This window comes from Oncorhynchus mykiss, chromosome 14 (assembly GCF_013265735.2).
Source record: "Oncorhynchus mykiss isolate Arlee chromosome 14, USDA_OmykA_1.1, whole genome shotgun sequence".
NCBI classification, from domain to species: domain Eukaryota; kingdom Metazoa; phylum Chordata; class Actinopteri; order Salmoniformes; family Salmonidae; genus Oncorhynchus; species Oncorhynchus mykiss.
This window is the reverse complement of record NC_048578.1, coordinates 19,203,675-19,221,911: the sequence shown is the minus strand read 5'-3', so window position 1 is coordinate 19,221,911 and position 18,237 is coordinate 19,203,675. Positions and strand designations below refer to the sequence as shown.

Here is an 18,237-nt window from a genome sequence, read left to right as displayed (position 1 = left end):
AGCACCAACCCCCACAGAAACCATTTTATTATAAATCCAGACCAAAATGCAAGGTGCTGGATTGGAATTTCCAGGGAAACAAACACAGGTGTTGGGAGGCTCCAATGTGAACAGAATCTCCACATTCCACAACACAAAGATACAAGTTGAAACCTACCCCGGTGCCACTTTTTACAATTTCACCAAGGTCCTGGAGAAAGCACCAGAACAGTGGTTCTCTCAGTGGGCATACAAAACTTCAAATCAAATAAAATGTTATTTGTCACATACACATGGTTAGCAGATGTTAATGCGAGTGTAGCGAAATGCTTGTGCTTCTAGTTCCGACAATGCAGTAATAACCAACAAGTAATCTAGCTAACAATTCCAAAACTACTACCTTATAGACACAAGTGTAAGGGGATAAAGAATATGTACATAAAGATATATGAATGAGGGATGGTACAGAGCGGCATAGGCAAGATACAGTAGATGGTATTGAGTGCAGTATATACATATGAGATGAGTATGTAAACAAAGTGGCATAGTTAAAGTGGCTAGTGATACAGTGCCTTGCGAAAGTATTCGGCCCCCTTGAACTTTGCGACCTTTTGCCACATTTCAGGCTTCAAACATAAAGATATAAAACTGTATTTTTTTTTGTGAAGAATCAACAACAAGTGGGACACAATCATGAAGTGGAACGACATTTATTGGATATTTCAAACTTTTTTAACAAATCAAAAACTGAAAAATTGGGCATGCAAAATTATTCAGCCCCCTTAAGTTAATACTTTGTAGCGCCACCTTTTACTGCGATTATAGCTGTAAGTCGCTTGGGGTATGTCTCTGTCAGTTTTGCACATCGAGAGACTGACATTTTTTCCCATTCCTCCTTGCAAAACAGCTCGAGCTCAGTGAGGTTGGATGGAGAGCATTTGTGAACAGCAGTTTTCAGTTCTTTCCACAGATTCTCGATTGGATTCAGGTCTGGACTTTGACTTGGCCATTCTAACACCTGGATATGTTTATTTTTGAACCATTCCATTGTAGATTTTGCTTTATGTTTTGGATCATTGTCTTGTTGGAAGACAAATCTCCGTCCCAGTCTCAGGTCTTTTGCAGACTCCATCAGGTTTTCTTCCAGAACGGTCCTGTATTTGGCTCCATCCATCTTCCCATCAATTTTAACCATCTTCCCTGTCCCTGCTGAAGAAAAGCAGGCCCAAACCATGATGCTGCCACCACCATGTTTGACAGTGGGGATGGTGTGTTCAGGGTGATGAGCTGTGTTGCTTTTACGCCAAACATAACGTTTTGCATTGTTGCCAAAAAGTTCAATTTTGGTTTCATCTGACCAGAGCACCTTCTTCCACATGTTTGGTGTGTCTCCCAGGTGGCTTGTGGCAAACTTTAAACAACACTTTTTATGGATATCTTTAAGAAATGGCTTTCTTCTTGCCACTCTTCCATAAAGGCCAAATTTGTGCAATATATGACTGATTGTTGTCCTATGGACAGAGTCTCCCACCTCAGCTGTAGAGTTCTGCAGTTCATCCAGAGTGATCATGGGCCTCGTGGCTGCATCTCTGATCAGTCTTCTCCTTGTATGAGCTGAAAGTTTAGAGGGACGGCCAGGTCTTGGTAGATTTGCAGTGGTCTGATACTCCTTCCATTTCAATATTATCGCTTGCACAGTGCTCCTTGGGATGTTTAAAGCTTGGGAAATCTTTTTGTATCCAAATCCGGCTTTAAACTTCTTCACAACAGTATCTCGGACCTGCCTGGTGTGTTCCTTGTTCTTCATGATGCTCTCTGCGCTTTTAACGGACCTCTGAGACTATCACAGTGCAGGTGCATTTATACGGAGACTTGATTACACACAGGTGGATTGTATTTATCATCATTAGTCATTTAGGTCAACATTGGATCATTCAGAGATCCTCACTGAACTTCTGGAGAGAGTTTGCTGCACTGAAAGTAAAGGGGCTGAATAATTTTGCACGCCCAATTTTTCAGTTTTTGATTTGTTAAAAAAGTTTGAAATATCCAATAAATGTCGTTCCACTTCATGATTGTGTCCCACTTGTTGTTGATTCTTCACAAAAAAAATACAGTTTTATATCTTTATGTTTGAAGCCTGAAATGTGGCAAAAGGTCGCAAAGTTCAAGGGGGCCGAATACTTTCGCAAGGCACTGTACATGTATTACATAAAGATGCAGTAGATGATATAGAGTACAGTATATACGTATACATATGAGATGAATCATGTAGGGTATGTAAACATTATATTAGGTAGCATTGTTTAAAGTGGCTAGTGATATATTTTACATCATTTCCCATCAATTCCCATTATTAAAGTGGCTGGAGTTGAGTCAGTGTGTTGGCAGCAACCACTCAATGTTAGTGGTGGCTGTTTAACAGTCTGATGGCCTTGAGATAGAAGCTGTTTTTCAGTCTCTCGGTCCCAGCTTTGATGCACCGTCGCCTTCTGGATGATAGCGGGGTGAACAGGCAGTGGCTCGGGTGGTTGTTGTCCTTGATGATCTTTATGGCCTTCCTGTGACATCGGGTGGTGTAGGTGTCCTGGAGGGCAGGTAGTTTTCCCCCGGTGATGCGTTGTGCAGACCTCACTACCCTCTGGAGAGCCTTACGGTTGTGGGCGGAGCAGTTGCCGTACCAGGCGGTGATACAGCCCGACAGGATGCTCTCGATTGTGCTTCTGTAGAAGTTTGTGAGTGCTTTTGGTGACAAGCCAAATTTCTTCAGCCTCCTGAGGTTGAAGAGGCGCTGCTGCGCCTTCTTCACGATGCTGTCTGTGTGGGTGGACCAATTCAGTTTGTCTGTGATGTGTACGCCGAGGAACTTAAAACTTACTACCCTCACCACTACTGTTCCATCGATGTGGATAGGGGGGTGTTCCCTCTGCTGTTTGTGAAGTCCACAATCATCTCCTTAGTTTTGTTGACGTTGAGTGTGAGGTTATTTTCCTGACACCACACTCCGAGGGCCCTCACCTCCTCCCTGTAGGCCGTCTCGTCGTTGTTGGTAATCAAGCCTACAACTGTTGTGTCGTCCGCAAACTTGATGATTGAGTTGGAGGCGTGCGTGGCCACGCAGTCGTGGGTGAACAGGGAGTACAGGAAAGGGCTCAGAACGCACCCTTGTGGGGCCCCAGTGTTGAGGATCAGCGGGGTGGAGATGTTGTTGCCTACCCTCACCACCTGGGGGCGGCCCGTCAGGAAGTCCAGTACCCAGTTGCACAGGGCGGGGTCGAGACCCAGGGTGATGACGAGCTTGGAGGGCACTATGGTGTTAAATGCCGAGCTGTAGTCGATGAACAGCATTCTCACATAGGTATTCCTCTTGTCCAGATGGGTTAGGGCAGTGTGCAGTGTGGTTGAGATTGCATCGTCTGTAGACCTATTTGGGCGGTAAGCAAATTGGAGTGGGTCTAGGGTGTCAGGTAGGATGGAGGTGATATGGTCCTTGACTAGTCTCTCAAAGCACTTCATGATGACGGAAGTGAGTGCTATGGGGCGGTAGTCGTTTAGCTCAGTTACCTTAGCTTTCTTGAGAACAGGAACAATGGTGGCCCTCTTGAAGCATGTGGGAACAACAGACCGGGATAGGGATTGATTGTATATGTCCGTAAACACACCAGCCAGCTGGTCTGCGCATGCTCAGAGGGCGCGGCTGGGGATGCCGTCTGGGCCTGCAGCCTTGCGAGGGTTGACACGTTTAAATGTTTTCCTCACGTCGGCTGCAGTGAAGGAGAGTCTGCATGTTTTAGTTGCGGGCCGTGTCAGTGGCACTGTATTGTCCTCAAAGCTGCCTGGGAGGGAGCAAGACATCCTGGTCCGTGACGGGGCTGGTTTTATTTTTGTAATCCGTGATTGACTGTAGACCCTGCCACATACCTCTTGTGTCTGAGCCGTTGAATTAAGATTCTACTTTGTCTCTATACTGACGCTTAGCTTGTTTGATTGCCTTGTGGAGGGAATAGTTACTGTTTGTATTCGGTCATGTTTCCGGTCACCTTGCCCTGATTAAAAGCAGTGGTTCGCGCTTTCAGTTTCACGCGAATGCTGCCATCAATCCACAGTTTCTGGTTTGGGAATGTTTTAATCGTTGCTATGGGAACGACATCTTCAACGCACGTTCTTCTTCGCTCACCGAATCAGCGTATTCGTCAATGTTGTTGTCTGACGCAATACGAAACATATCCCAGTCCATGTGATGGAAGCAGTCTTGGAGTGTGGAATCAGATTGGTCGGACCAGCGTTGAACAGACCTCAGCACGGGAGCTTCTTGTTTTAGTTTCTGTCTGTAGGCAGGGATCAACAAAATGGAGTCGTGGTCAGCTTTTCTGAAAGGAGAGCGGGGCAGGGCCTTATATGCGTCGCGGAAGTTAGAATAGCAATGATCCAAGGTTTTTCCAGCCCTGGTTGCGCAATCGATATGCTGATACAATTTAGGGAGTCTTGTTTTCAGATCATCCTTGTTAAAATCCCCAGCTACAATGAATGCAGCCTCCGGATATATGGATTCCAGTTTGCAAAGAGTCAAATAAAGTTTGTTCAGAGCCATCGATGTGTCTGCTTGGGGGGGAATATATACGGCTGTGATTATAATCGAAGAGAATTCCCTTGGTAGATAATGCGGTCGACATTTGATTGTGAGAAATTCTAAATCAGGTGAACAGAAGGACTTGAGTTCCTGTATGTTGTTGTGGCCACACCACGTCACGTTAACCATGAAGCATACGCCCCCGCCCCTCTTCTTACCAGAAAGATGTTTGTTTCTGTCGGCGCGATGCGTGGAGAAACCAGCTGGCTGCACCGACTCAGATAGCGTCTCTCCAGTGAGCCATGTTTCCATGAAGCAAAGAAGGTTACAGTCTCTGATGTCCCTCTGGAATGCTACCCTTGCTCGGATTTCATCAACCTTGTTGTCAAGAGACTGGACAATGGCGAGAAGAATGCTAGGGAGTGGTGCACGATGTGCCCGTCTCCGGAGTCTGACCAGAAGACCGCTTCGTTTCCCCTTTTACGAAGTCGTTTTTTGGGTCGCCGGCTGGGATCCATTCCGTTGTCCTGGGTGAAAGGCAGAACACAGGATCCGCTTCGCGAAAGTCATTTTCTTGGTCGTACTGATGGTGAGTTGACGCTGCTCTTATGTTCAGTAGTTCTTCTCGACTGTATGTAATGAAACCAAAGATGACCTGGGGTACCAATGTAAGAAATAACACTCAAGCAGATTGCATCCATGCACAATGAAGCCAGAGCCACTTTCCCCATTATTAACCACTCACACCTCCTTTCTCCAAACCAGATAAAGGTTTTGTAAGTTATTCATGGTTACATCGCCACACGTGGCCCATTCCTCCTGGAGATCCCCCATGACACATTTCACACAACAACAGACCTCACACATTGGACAACAACCACAACAGGCCTCATTTTTAAGAATCAGTGTCATCCACATTTAGATTAGGTTGTACACACATTTTGAATCACCCTAGCCGCACCACGTTGACTTCCCCCCACCCTCCCTCCCCCAGTTCCGTCTTTAGATCCTCCAGCAGATGGAGAAGATCCCACTTCCTTATCCAACATCATGAACTTGTCAGTCTTTTCCACTTATAGCAGCACAGGCCTAACACCTGGAGAGAGGTTTTTCCCATCCCATCAAATTAAAACTTGGAGGAACTTCACATGGACACCCACAACTACCACAGAATACTTAAACTTTTAAACTATTTTGACTATGAGACTAATGACAACTACTTACAGTTGATGTCAGAAGTTTACATCCACCTTAGCCAAATACATTTAAACTCAGTTTTTCACAATTCCTGACATTTAATCCTAGTAAGAATTCCTTGTCTTAGGTCAGTTAGGATCACCACTTTATTTTAAGAATGTGAAATGTCAGAATAATAGTAGAGAAAATTATTTATTTCATATTTTATTTCTTTCATCACATTCCCAGTGGGTCAGACGTTTACAGACACTCAATTAGTATATGGCAGCATTGTTTTTAAATTGTTTAACTTGGGTTAAACGTGTTGGGTAGCCTTCCACAAGCTTCCCACAATACGTTGGGTGAATTTTGGCCCATTCCTCCTGACAGAGCTGGTGTAACCGAGTCAGGTTTGTAGACCTCCTTGCTCCCACACGCTTTTCTGTTCTGCCCACAAATGTTCTATAGGATAAGGTCAGGGCGTTGTGATGGCCACTCCAATACCTTGACTTTGTTATCCTTAAGCCATTTTGCCACAACTTTGGAAGTATGCTTGGGGTCATTGTCCATTTGGAAGACCCATTTGTGACCAAGCTTTAACTTCCTGACTGATGTCTTGAGATGTTGCTTCAATATATCCACATGATTTTCCTCATTCATGATGCCATCTATTTTGTGAAGTGCACCAGTCCCTCCTGCAGCAAAGCACCCCCACAACATGATGCTGCCACACCCCGTGCTTCATGGTTGGGATGGTGTTCTTCGGCTTGCAAGCCTCCCCCTTTTTCCTTATGGCCAAACAGTTCTATTTTTGTTTCATCAGACCAGAGGACATCTCCAAAAAGTATGATATTTTTCCCCATGTGCAGTTGCAAATCGTAGTCTGGGTTTTTTATGGCGGTTTTGGAGCAGTGGCTTCTTCCTTGCTGAGCGGCCTTTCAGATTATGTCGATATAGGACTCGTTTTACTGTGGATATAGAGACTTTTGTACCTGTTTCCTCCAGCATCTTCACAAGGTCCTTTGCTGTTGTTCTGAGATTGATTTGCACTTTTCTCACCAAAGTACGTTCATCTCTAGGAGACAGAACGCGTCTCCTTCCTGAGCGGTATGACGGCTGCGTGGTCCCATGGTGATTATACTTCCGTACTATTGTTTGTACAGATGAACGTGGTACCTCCAGGCATTCGGAAATTGCTCCCAATGATGAATCAGACTTGTGGAGGTCTACAATTTTATTTCTGAGGTCTTTGCTGATTTCTTTTGATTTTCCCATGATGTCAAGCAAAAAGGCACTGAGTTTGAACGTAGGTCTTGAAATACATCCACAGGTACACCTCCAATTTACTCAAATTATGTCAATTAGCCTATCAGAAGCTTCTAAAGCCATGACATCATTTTCTGGAGTCTTCCAAGCTGTTTAAAGGCACATTCAACTTAGTGTATGTAAACTTCTGACCCACTGGAATTGTGATACAGTGATATAATCTGTCTGTAAACAATTGTTGGAAAAGTTACTTGCGTCATGCACAAAGTAGATAACAAAACTATAGTTTGTTAACAAGCAATTTGTTGAGTGATTGAAAAACGAGTTTTAATGACTCCAACCTAAGTGTATGATAAACTTCCAACTTCAACTGTATACTGTATATATAAACTGTGTCAATTCACAGTGCTAGTCATGTTAAGGTTAGCTGCTAAGGTGATTGAGAATTAGCATTAGCTCACACTCAGTGAAGATCTCAAATGACAACACTGGTGTCAAGTGTTGTCAATTTTTTTATTTACTGAAATTTGTGTTATTTTTGTGAGCCATGCAATCTTTTCTGTGGACTTTCAGATGTTTGTGTGTTTTGGGGCATTCTCACTGATCGAGACATTGCTAGCTAGCTTGTTAGGTAGATTCAGTTGCTAGCCAATCAGCTAAGTGTACTGTGCATGCCCTGATCTCATTGTTATGGCAAACAAATGGCAGCTAGCACAGTGAGAACAAGACCCTGCGCAGCAGAGGCAAAGCCAGGCCTATTTTGCATTTTTGTGCAGATTTTATTTATTTTTCCTGGATATTTAAAAAAAAAATAATAATCTTTCCAATAAAATCATATCTGAAGTTGAGTGCGTCCCTTTTGGGCTTCCCTGCATACCTGGATGAGAAGAGTGAGAGGATATGGGACCTGATGGAAAGGAATTTGGCCCCACCCTGCAGCCCGCTCAGAGGTCACTTCCCTCGACACCAGGTGATCTTCCACACACGACCTCCACAGCAACTGTACAGTGAGTTATTAGGTAGCTAGAGTCACAGTGCTAGCCAGGTTCAGGCTAGCTGCTGAGGTGATTGAGCATTAGCAATGTTCTCACATTCAATGAAGATCTCAAAACATGTTTTGAGAAAAACACAGATCTGCTATGTATACAGTCAGTATTTGTTAGCATGAAATTAAAATAGGCATTTGAAATGGCCTGTATTCTCTAGAATATAAAAAATGTGTAATGTAAAGATATCCTCTGATAGCAACCCTTTTCACCCAGTGTAATCTTGGCATAACCATAGCCTTAAGTTCAACGCAGCCTTTGCCCTAACCTTCCCTGTGTGTGTGTGCTCGTGCATGCTATAGAAGAGTATTAATGTTGGCTAGTTTGACACATCTATTAAAAGTGGATTCTGATGAAAAAAAATATTAAATATGTAATGTACCACAACTCTATTTTAAAACATCAAAGCCATGTAAGATCCAATGTAAGAATTGCGTTACTATCCTCCCCCTATTGACATGATCATGCAAGAACCCTTCTTGCACATTCCCCCTGTAGCCTTTTCCTTGCCTACAGCACATTTGAGAACTTATGTGAGACTCATTATTTGCAATATATTTTATTGGGAGTATTTCCAATGTATTTACACAGGTAAAATTAAGTTTAAACATAGAATCCTGACTAAAGTAGGCCTAGATCTATATGCTTCTGTATATTTACAGTAAAATAGTTCCAGTAAGATGAATGTTTGACTCAGAAATATTGCTAAGACAACATAATAGAAGCCTTAATTAGATAATACCATTTATAAGCGCGGAAATCGACTCAGCAGCACGAGCATGCTTTTTGCGGCACAGTCGATAGCGCGCCGGACCTCAGGCTCGAAGGTCGAGGGTTCGAGACCTGCTCCCTGCCGGTTTCATTACAATACAATAAAACAGAGAATTTGGTCACGTCTACAAACATCGCGATATATTTTTCCCTTTCTGGTGCAAGGTCAGCTGATCAATTTTAATTCACAGTGGAAACCACAGAGTTTCTAAACCCAGAGACGCAACGTCGAGAGACTTCCCGGGAACGCAAACTTGGGAGACCAGGCCTGGGTTTGAGAAGTCAATGGGCGCGTTCGAGTCGATCACTTTTGTCAAGTTGTTGACGGTCATTGGTCGCCACCTTCCAAAGTGTGTTGCATTCTAGGGCAAAAGACTAAGACTTGAGTTTACATGTTGACTGCATGAACTTTACAAAAATCATGTGATCAAGTCATGAAGTTGACTGCAGTAGACTACAAGTTTCGGCATTTGCTCTTCACCAACTTCATTGTGTGAGGCTCTATTTTTATTAGGGTGTTTTTCTTTGACCAAGGTGAATGTGACCGAAGACATAAAAAGGGAACCAATTTGAAATCAGTCACATTCACATGTTTAGCAGATGTTATTGAGGGTGTAGCAAAATGCTTGTGTTTCTAGCTCCAACAATTTGCCACAATTCATGTGTACAGTAAATATTTAAAACGTGATGTTTGAGGCTCTCTCTCTCTCACTAATTGATTGTATAATGTGCACACATATGATTTCAGTTTGTGAGTGTGTGATATGGGTGTTGGAGACATGTTTATTTCAACATTATAAATTAAACCTTTTATAAACGGTGTTGGTGTTGCCATTCAACACTGCCATGTTGATCTGAGCCTTGCTGTTGGAAACCCACATTAGTGTCACTGACACACTTTCACGACTTTCATCTACAGTCAGTTGCTTTACACGGAACCCAAACCAGCTGCACACGTGCTCCATCTTGCATAAATGTTTTTTGTTCCCCCACACCAAACACGATCATGACACGCAGGTTAAAATATCAAAACAAACTCTAACCCATTACATTAATTTGGGGACAGGTTGAAAAGCATTAAACATTTATGACAGCTAGCTAGCTAAGACTTGTTAAACATTTAGCTAACTAGCACTTGTTAGCTATTTTTTTCTATTTAGCTAGCTTGCTGTTGCTAGCTAATTTGTCCTGGGATATAAACATTGAGTTGTTAATTTACCTGAAATGCACAAGGTCCTCTACTCCGACAATTAATCCACACATAAACCGGTACACCGAATCGTTTCTAGTCATCTCTTCTCCTAGGCTTTTTCTTCTCTTGACTTTATATTGCGATTGGCAACTTTCATAAATTAGGTGCATTATCGTCTTTCAGTCACCCATGTGGGTATAACCAATGAGGAGATGGCACATGGGTGCCTGCTTCTATAAACCAATGAGGAGATGTGAGAGGCAGTTATCTGTGTCACAAATAGAACTGACTTTTATTTTAGCCCTTGGCAATGCAGAGGCTTGTGAGCAGTGTGGGTGCAAGCTCGCTCAGCGGCGGTGTAGTCCGCCTGTTAGCCTTACAACTTAAACACGCCCAATGAGAGAATTGAAACAATTTTTTCTCGAAATCAGAAGACACTACCTAGATTCGAGGCAATGTCTTAAGTAGCGGAACATGTTATTACTCCAGCCTAATAAAAGTGACACGTTTTAATTTTCGTCAAAAACAACTATATCGAAGGAGTGTCTTTTTGAGGCATGCACAAGCACATTTCGGCGAGACGACCTTTAGACCCGGTGAACGTGTTTCTGCGCACGCGCCTAGCTAACCAACGTCGCAATGACATCGCCTACAACTTGATCAGGAAGAAGCAGTTACTGCATATCTTCATACTGTCTTTGGTAGGAACGACGCAGATGGCTGAGTAGCTAGCTACAGTAGCAAAATTAGCCAACAAAATAACACAATCACTGGTACAAGTGACACCTAACGTTGATCTCGACAGTTTCAGGTAATTTTCGGAAAATAGTCTAAATCGAATTACATTGCAGACAGTCCACGCAGATAATCGCTAACGTTAGCTACACAATGCTTTTTGAGCTAGCTATCTAGACAAATACTGAGCTACCGTTACTAGCTAACTTGCTAACAAGCAAGTGCCGAGCATTCTAGTGGAGGCAGTCCTATATTAGCTAGCGTACATTAGGCTAGCTCGTTTATTAACTGACATTAGCCAGCTTGCTAACGTTTTCACAATTAAATAAAGCCAACACATTTGTTTGCTATTTATCATTTCCTGGATCTGTCTCACTTCTGGCTAATAATTGTTACCTTCAGATCAGCTAGCTGGACAGCGCCAGTGTTCCGTCAATGCTTATTTACAACTGAACAAATTAGAAGAATTGTCATCTAACTAACCTAATTAACGTTAACTAGCTAACCTTAAGTCTGATAACTAAAATGTGCTTGATTCAATTTAAACGTTTTAGCTTGCTAACTAGTTTTAATGTTAACGTCTTCACTGCACATATCAAAACAGCTCACGAACATGTCACGCTTTGCTTGCAAGCAAAGTGACTGTCTTCTTCTGCCTGTTAATCTGTGAACATATTCTCAGATCACTAGCCTTAGCATCCAAGGTTTCACTAAATCTATCATTATGAAACCATTTTTTCAAGAGGCACAGATCAAGTTGGCCTAAACCTGAAAGAGCGAGAACTAAGCAGCATTGTATCATTCTTGCCATTTCAAGTGGGCTCGCAATGTCAGGGTGCCAGAAGATATTCATTAAACGGTGTCTTTGTGTTTTTCTTTTCAGGGATAAACCAGAGTCAAGAAGATGGCTGACACAGAGCAAACAAGTGCTCCTCCTCCCCCTCAATTAGGGACAGTGGTGAGTAATCATGAACTTCTACTTCATCAGATTGTATTTGTTAGGCTGGATTTATAGTCCACTAGACATACTCTGTAGTGTAGAACCTCCACTCCACACACATTTCACTGCATGTCATAGGTTGTAACTTTACGCACGCTCTCGTGACATTTTGTTACCGTGAATGTTTGGTGGAGGATAAATCCAGCCTGAAGCCTAATTTAGTTGAATTGCAAAAACATGCAAATGTGTGCAGCCCCAGATTTGTAGTGCAACGCAAGGGAAACCATTTTTATGTATTCAGTTGCATCCCTACATTGCGTCATTGCAGTGAGGTAGACATTCTTTTTTTTTGCTCTCACATTTTGGCTTACTTTGAAATACAGACAGGGTACGTGCTACGCCACTGCTCATAACTATAAGAGATCTAAGATATGTCAAATAAATTATATGCAGCTCAGTGCTCCAGCAATGTATTTGGTTTAATAACTTGCTAGCAAAGTGGCTAGATGTCAAGCTTCTTGGTTACAGCAGAGACAATCAAGATCACTGTTGCCTAAATTGTTTTTGCACCCCTTGTGTGCACATTCGGTAATGCTGTATACCCCGGTATGGTACAAAAACTGTATGAAAATCTGGATTACAGCAACCCTAGTTCTCATACTGATACTGTATAGGCCTATGATTGTGATCCTACAGTGGATGGTGATTTTACAGTGGATGATTTAGTCTAGTTTTTTAAATCTTATGAACTTGAATGTACTCTTTTTTTTCACAGCAATTCATGTTGGCTAACAAACTAGAGACGGCAATGTGGCTCTCGCGGCTCTTCACCGTCTATTGCTCAGTAATGTTCATTCTACCTCTCTTAGGGTAAGGGTCAATGCTCCAATTGTTTGCTTTGTCTATTTAGAAAGTAATACTGTATGACAGGGACTGGTCATTGGGTTTGGTTTTCTACTGCAGTTTGGATTTTGCATTATTGTTAATATTTACTCAGTTCCAGGGATAATATTTTTCTTTGTGTGCACATAGCAATATAGCAACAATACCTGACAGAGACAACCAATGCATAACTGATAAATGAACAGATGTATTACTAATGGGATTATCTAATATCTGGAATGATCACCCGATCCCACCACATATTCACTTTTGTAGCATTTTGTGATCAAAACTGTTCCACCATTTTGATGTACTCCAAAATGTATACTGAATGAAAATATGAATCCAACATGTAAAGTGTTGGTCCTGGGTTTCATGAGCTGAAATAAAAGATCCCAGAAAGGTTCCAGATGCCCAAAAAGCTTATTTCTCTCAATTTCCCCCCACATTTGTTTACATCACTGTTAGTGAGCATTTCTCCTTTGCCAAGATAATCCATACACCTGACAGGTGTGGCTCATGAGCATTACCTCACCTCATTAGCATTACACAGGTGCACCTTGTTCTGGGGGACAATAAAATGTTCTGTTTTGTCACAACACAATGCCACAGATGTCAAGTTTTGAGGAAGCTTGTATTTGGCATGTTAACTGCAGGAATATCCACCAGGGCTGTTGCCAGAGAATTGATGTTCATTTCCATACCATAAGCCGCCTCCAAAGTTGTTTTAGAGAATTTGTCAGTACGTCCAACCGGCCTGACAACCGCAGACCACGTGTAACCACACCAGCACAGGACCTCCACATCTATTTTCTTCACCTTTGGGATCATCTCAGACCAACCACCTGGACAGCTGATGAATCTGAGGAGTATTTATGTCTGTAATAAAGCCCTGTTTTGGGGGGAAAACTAATTCTGATTGCCTGGGGCTGGCTCCCCAGTGGGTGGGCCTATGCCTTCCCAAGCCCACCCTACCCAGTCGTGAAATCCATAGATTACAACCTAATATACACTGCTCAAAAAAATAAAGGGAACACTAAAATAACACATCCTAGATCTGAATTAATGAAATATTCTTATTAAATACTTTTTTCTTTACATAGTTGAATGTGCTGACAACAAAATCACACAAATTATCAATGGAAATCAAATTTATCAACCCATGGAGGTCTGGATTTGGAGTCCACACTACAGGCTGATCCACCTTTGATGTAATGTCCTTAAAACAAGTCAAAATTAGGCTCAGCATGCTCCTGCTGAGGTGGCGGATGGTCTCCTGAGGGATCTCCTCCTGGACCTGGACTAAAGCATCCGCCAACTCCTGGACAGTCTGTGGTGCAACGTGGCGTTGGTGGATGGAGCGAGACATGATGTCCCAGATGTGCTCAATTGGATTCAGGTCTGGGGAACGGGCGGGCCAGTCCATAGCATCAATGCCTTCCTCTTGCAGGAACTGCTGACACTCCAGCCACATGAGGTCTAGCGTTGTCTTGCATTAGGAGGAACCCAGGGCCAACCGCACCAGCATATGGTCTCACAAGGGGTCTGAGGATCTCATCTCGGTACCTAATGGCAGTCAGGCTACCTCTGGCAAGCACATGGAGGGCTGTGCGGCCTCCCAAAGAAATGCCACCCCACACCATGATTGACCCACCACCAAACCGGTCATGCTGGAGGATGTTGCAGGCAGCAGAATGTTCTCCACGTCGTCTCCAGACGCTGTCACTTCTGTCACATGTGCTCAGTGTGAACCTGCTTTCATCTGTGAAGAGCACAGGGTGCCAGTGGCGAATTTGCCAATCTTGGTGTTCTCTGGCAAACGTCCTGCACGGTGTTGGGCTGTAAGCACAACCCCCACCTGTGGACGTCGGGCCCTCATACCACCCTCATGGAGTCTGTTTCTGACCATTTGAGCAGACACATGCACATTTGTAGCCTGCTGGAGGTCATTTTGCAGGGCTCTGGCAGTGCTCCTCCTGTTCCTCCTTGCACAAAGGCGGAGGTAGCGGTCCTGCTGCTGGGTTGTTGCCCTCCTACGGCCTCCTCCACGTCTCCTGATGTACTGGCCTGTCTCCTGGTAGCGCCTCCATGCTCTGGACACTACGCTGACAGACACAGCAAACCTTCTTGCCACAGCTTGCATTGATGTGCCATTCTGGATGAGCTGCACTACCTGAGCCACTTGTGGGAGTTGTAGACTCCGTTTCATGTTACCACTAGAGTGAAAGCACCGCCAGCATTCAAAAGTGACCAAAACATCAGCCAGGAAGCATAGGAACTGAGAAGTGGTCTGTGGTCACCACCTGCAGAACCACTCCTTTATTGGGGGTGTCTTGCTAATTGCCTATAATTTCCACCTGTTGTCTATTCCATTTGCACAACAGCATGTGAAATGTATTGTCAATCAGTGTTGCTTCCTAAGTGGACAGTTTGATTTCCCAGAAGTGTGATTGATTTGGAGTTACATTTGTGTTGTTTAAGTGTTCCCTTTATTTTTTTGAGCAGTGTATTTATTTAAATTGACTGATTTCCTTATGAACTGTAACTCAGTGAAATTGTTGAATTTAAAAAATATATTTTTGTTCAGTATAGTTTTAAAATTGAATTTATTTCACCTTTATTTAACCAGGCTAGTTGAGAACAAGTTCTCATTTACAACTGCGACCTGGTCAAGAATAAAGCAAAGCAGTTCGACACATACAACAACACAGTTACACATGGAATAAACAAACATACAGTCAATAATACAGTAGAAAAAAATCTATATACAGTGTGTGCAAATGAGGTAAGGCAATAAATAGGCCATGGTGGCGAAGTAATTACAATATACCAATTAAACACTGGAGTGATTGATGTGCAGAAGATGAATGTGCAAGTAGAGATAGTTAACCAGTCTGAGTTCCCTCAGAGTAATCCATTTCTCTTTCTTTTTGACATATTCCAGACCTCAGGCGGCTGCCAATTTCTATCAGCGTGCGCTGCTGGCCAACGCACTCACCAGTGCTCTGCGGCTACACCAGCGGCTTCCTCACTTCCAGCTCAGCAGAGCCTTCCTAGCCCAGGCACTCCAAGAGGACAGCTGTCACTACCTGCTGTACTCCCTCATCCTGGTCAACTCTTACCCCATTACAAGTATCCTCTCAACCATAGATAAAGGCCTTATCACCATAGTATCACCATGCCTTGGTTGTTGTCATAATGGTCTCTGATAAAGCTAGAGTTTGGTATATCACCAACAAACTGGTTTGGGGAGAAGGCCAATTGTGTTGCAGGAAGGTTTTGCAATGCTTGGGGGTTGTGGTTTCAGTTATGCAAACCTATAAAACCTATTAACAAAAAGGCATTGCTTGACAGCACTATTTGATGCTGACCTTAAATGTGTTTATTTTGCATTGTACATTTTTAATGCTGTTTGCCACTTAACCGCAGTCTACAGTGAGCATATTCTCAGTCTTCCTCTTCTCATTGCTTCATGCAACCACCTACACAAAGAAGGTTCTTGACGTAAGTATCCTCTTGATTCCAAAACATTTCAATGTTCGTGAAGCCATTAAAAAGTCATTTGGGTAAAGCATAACCAACACTTGAAAAATGGTATTTTATCAAATACCCTTCTACCTGTTTTGGTTAGGTAAAATAGTAATTTTGCACATTTCTCCTCATTAGACATTTCCTATTTTAGGGCATTAATGGAAAATGTACAGTGTGTAAAGTGCTGTATAACTGCTAGTTTAGTCATGTGGTGATCCTGATGTGTATAATTCCCCTTTTAGGCAATGGGCCCCAATAGCCTTCTCTTCATGAGGAACTTCCTCAACAAGCTCTCGGCCAACCAGCAGAACATCCTGAAGTTCATCGCCTGCAATGAGATCTTCCTCATGCCAGCCACCATATTCATGCTCTTCAGGTATGTTTCTATTTCTTGGTAAATTTGTCAGCACATTTGTATGGTACCTTAAGACTGAAGTCAGATTAGGGTTTTTCCTTCTTGATGTCTTGCAATACCACTATGAACTGAGATGATTAGTCACTTGATTAACTCTTGGTTACTCCAGTCACTTGATTAACTCTTGGTCTTTGTGTTTACAGTGGCCAGGGAAGCTTGCTGCAGCCTTTCATTTACTACAGGTTTCTAACTCTCCGCTATACATCAAGGAGAAACCCATATTGCCGGCAAGTAGCCACATTTTGAATTTTGTGCAGAAATGTTAATATGTAGGATAATTGTACAATATCAAATATGGCAAATTGTGTGTTTCTAGGTATATGATGTTGATTAAATCATTTCTCAAACCATCATTTCCCCCTATTCCCTAATCTCCCTGTCCACCCCTCCCAGCACCCTATTCTCAGAGCTGCGGATTCTGCTGGAACATTTCGTCATGAAGCCCGCCTGCCCCGCCTTCTTCAGAAAGATGTGCCTCAACAGTATCTCCTTTATGAGCCGCCTGGCCCCCACCGCAGTGTGACCTTACTTCCTGTTCCCACACAACCATAGTTTGTACTGTAAGGGGCGTGGCAGCATTTCAACTCGAGCGGGATGGACGAACAACAACTTTGAGAGCAAGGGAAAAAACCTTTTGAATGTTAGTCTGGTCTGTCTTCCTGCTGCTCTGTTCATACGCTACAGCGGAGGCTGAGGCTCGGACTGCGACGCACTGAAAACTGATTGTTTTCAATATGGCTTTATGGAACAGCCGAACACTCACTCCCCCTTTTCTCTCTCGCTCTCTTTGGGAATAAACACCAGCTGACTATTTGATGTGTTCTACTTCTAAGGATTGACCTTGTGATGGTTAAATGTCTTTGTCATGGAAAATACTTGTTATCTTTAAATAAAATACTAACTTCTGAGATTAGATAGTTAAATTGTACTATACATCGTTGCAGTCATTTTATTTTTTTTAATAGCCAAATATTGTGCTTTTCAAAGGCGATGTCGGTTGCTCTGTATTTTATTTTTTACATCCACTAATTCCATTTTATGTGTTCTTTTTCTTACACGAAAAGCATTGGTTATGATTTTGTCTTAACACATTTCTACTCTTATGAATTTGAAAAGTGATCTATGCCATGTAATTCACTATATAAAAAAAATGTGTTGGCAGTTGAGGCAGTGTCAAAAGGGCCCTGAAATGAGAAGGCAACATATCTGCTCTATTTTGAAGACTTAAATGGTACAAGAACATGTAGTTGTAGGATTTATGGCTGAAATTAATCAGTTTCACTATACCAGCATTTCCTCAGTCTGCACAAAGCACATGCTATGCAGTAAATGGGAAGGAAGGACTAGGCTGGTTTCAAATTCAAGTTTAGATTTGCATTTTTAATAGGTTTTCTAATTGAAAATCTATTTAAATTCAGGTTCAATTGAACTGATTTGTGGCTAATATCCCTATAGTTTTCCGATTCAGTGCACACCCATGTTAAATGTCTTTATTTAACTTGTAGAGAAAATATGTTTGTATAGCTGGAATAAATTTCTCCATTCTATTCAATCAAAAAATGAAAGAAATTACCTTGTTGAATGAGATTTATAACCTCCATATTCACTAATATAAACATGATTCGTATCAATTAGTATTCTTTGACTCATTTTTGAAGCATTGGTGATTTTATTGGTTTGGTTCTTAGAGGATGGCCACTTTCTACTATCCAGGAAGACAAAAATACTGGAACT

General features: G+C 42.5%; 1 protein-coding gene across 2 annotated transcripts; it reads left to right on the top strand.

Annotated features, from left to right (window-relative positions):
* Window positions 1-10,343: 10,343 nt before the first annotated feature.
* tmem33 (transmembrane protein 33) lies at window positions 10,344-18,134 on the top strand. 2 transcript variants are annotated; one of them, XM_036943108.1, is made up of 8 exons: window positions 10,344-10,701; window positions 11,619-11,693; window positions 12,451-12,545; window positions 15,502-15,689; window positions 15,994-16,061; window positions 16,331-16,464; window positions 16,647-16,730; window positions 16,897-18,134. In XM_036943108.1, exons 2-8 carry the CDS (start codon window positions 11,640-11,642, stop codon window positions 17,024-17,026), a joined length of 753 nt encoding a protein of 250 aa, XP_036799003.1. In that variant the 5' UTR covers window positions 10,344-10,701; window positions 11,619-11,639; the 3' UTR covers window positions 17,027-18,134. The 2 variants fall into 2 exon arrangements, with proteins under 2 accessions (XP_036799003.1, XP_021417118.2); XM_021561443.2 differs by having other exon boundaries at window positions 10,348-10,811.
* The last annotated feature ends 103 nt before the right edge of the window (window positions 18,135-18,237 follow it).

Excerpts from the sequence above, each read along its gene's own strand:
- tmem33 (XM_036943108.1), top strand. The coding sequence starts at position 11,640 with ATGGCTGACACAGAGCAAACAAGTGCTCCTCCTCCCCCTCAATTAGGG. Across the intron at positions 11,694-12,450 it reads CCCCTCAATTAGGGACAGTG|CAATTCATGTTGGCTAACAA; the intron begins GTGAGTAATCAT and ends TTTTTTTCACAG. Across the intron at positions 12,546-15,501 it reads TTCATTCTACCTCTCTTAGG|ACCTCAGGCGGCTGCCAATT; the intron begins GTAAGGGTCAAT and ends GACATATTCCAG.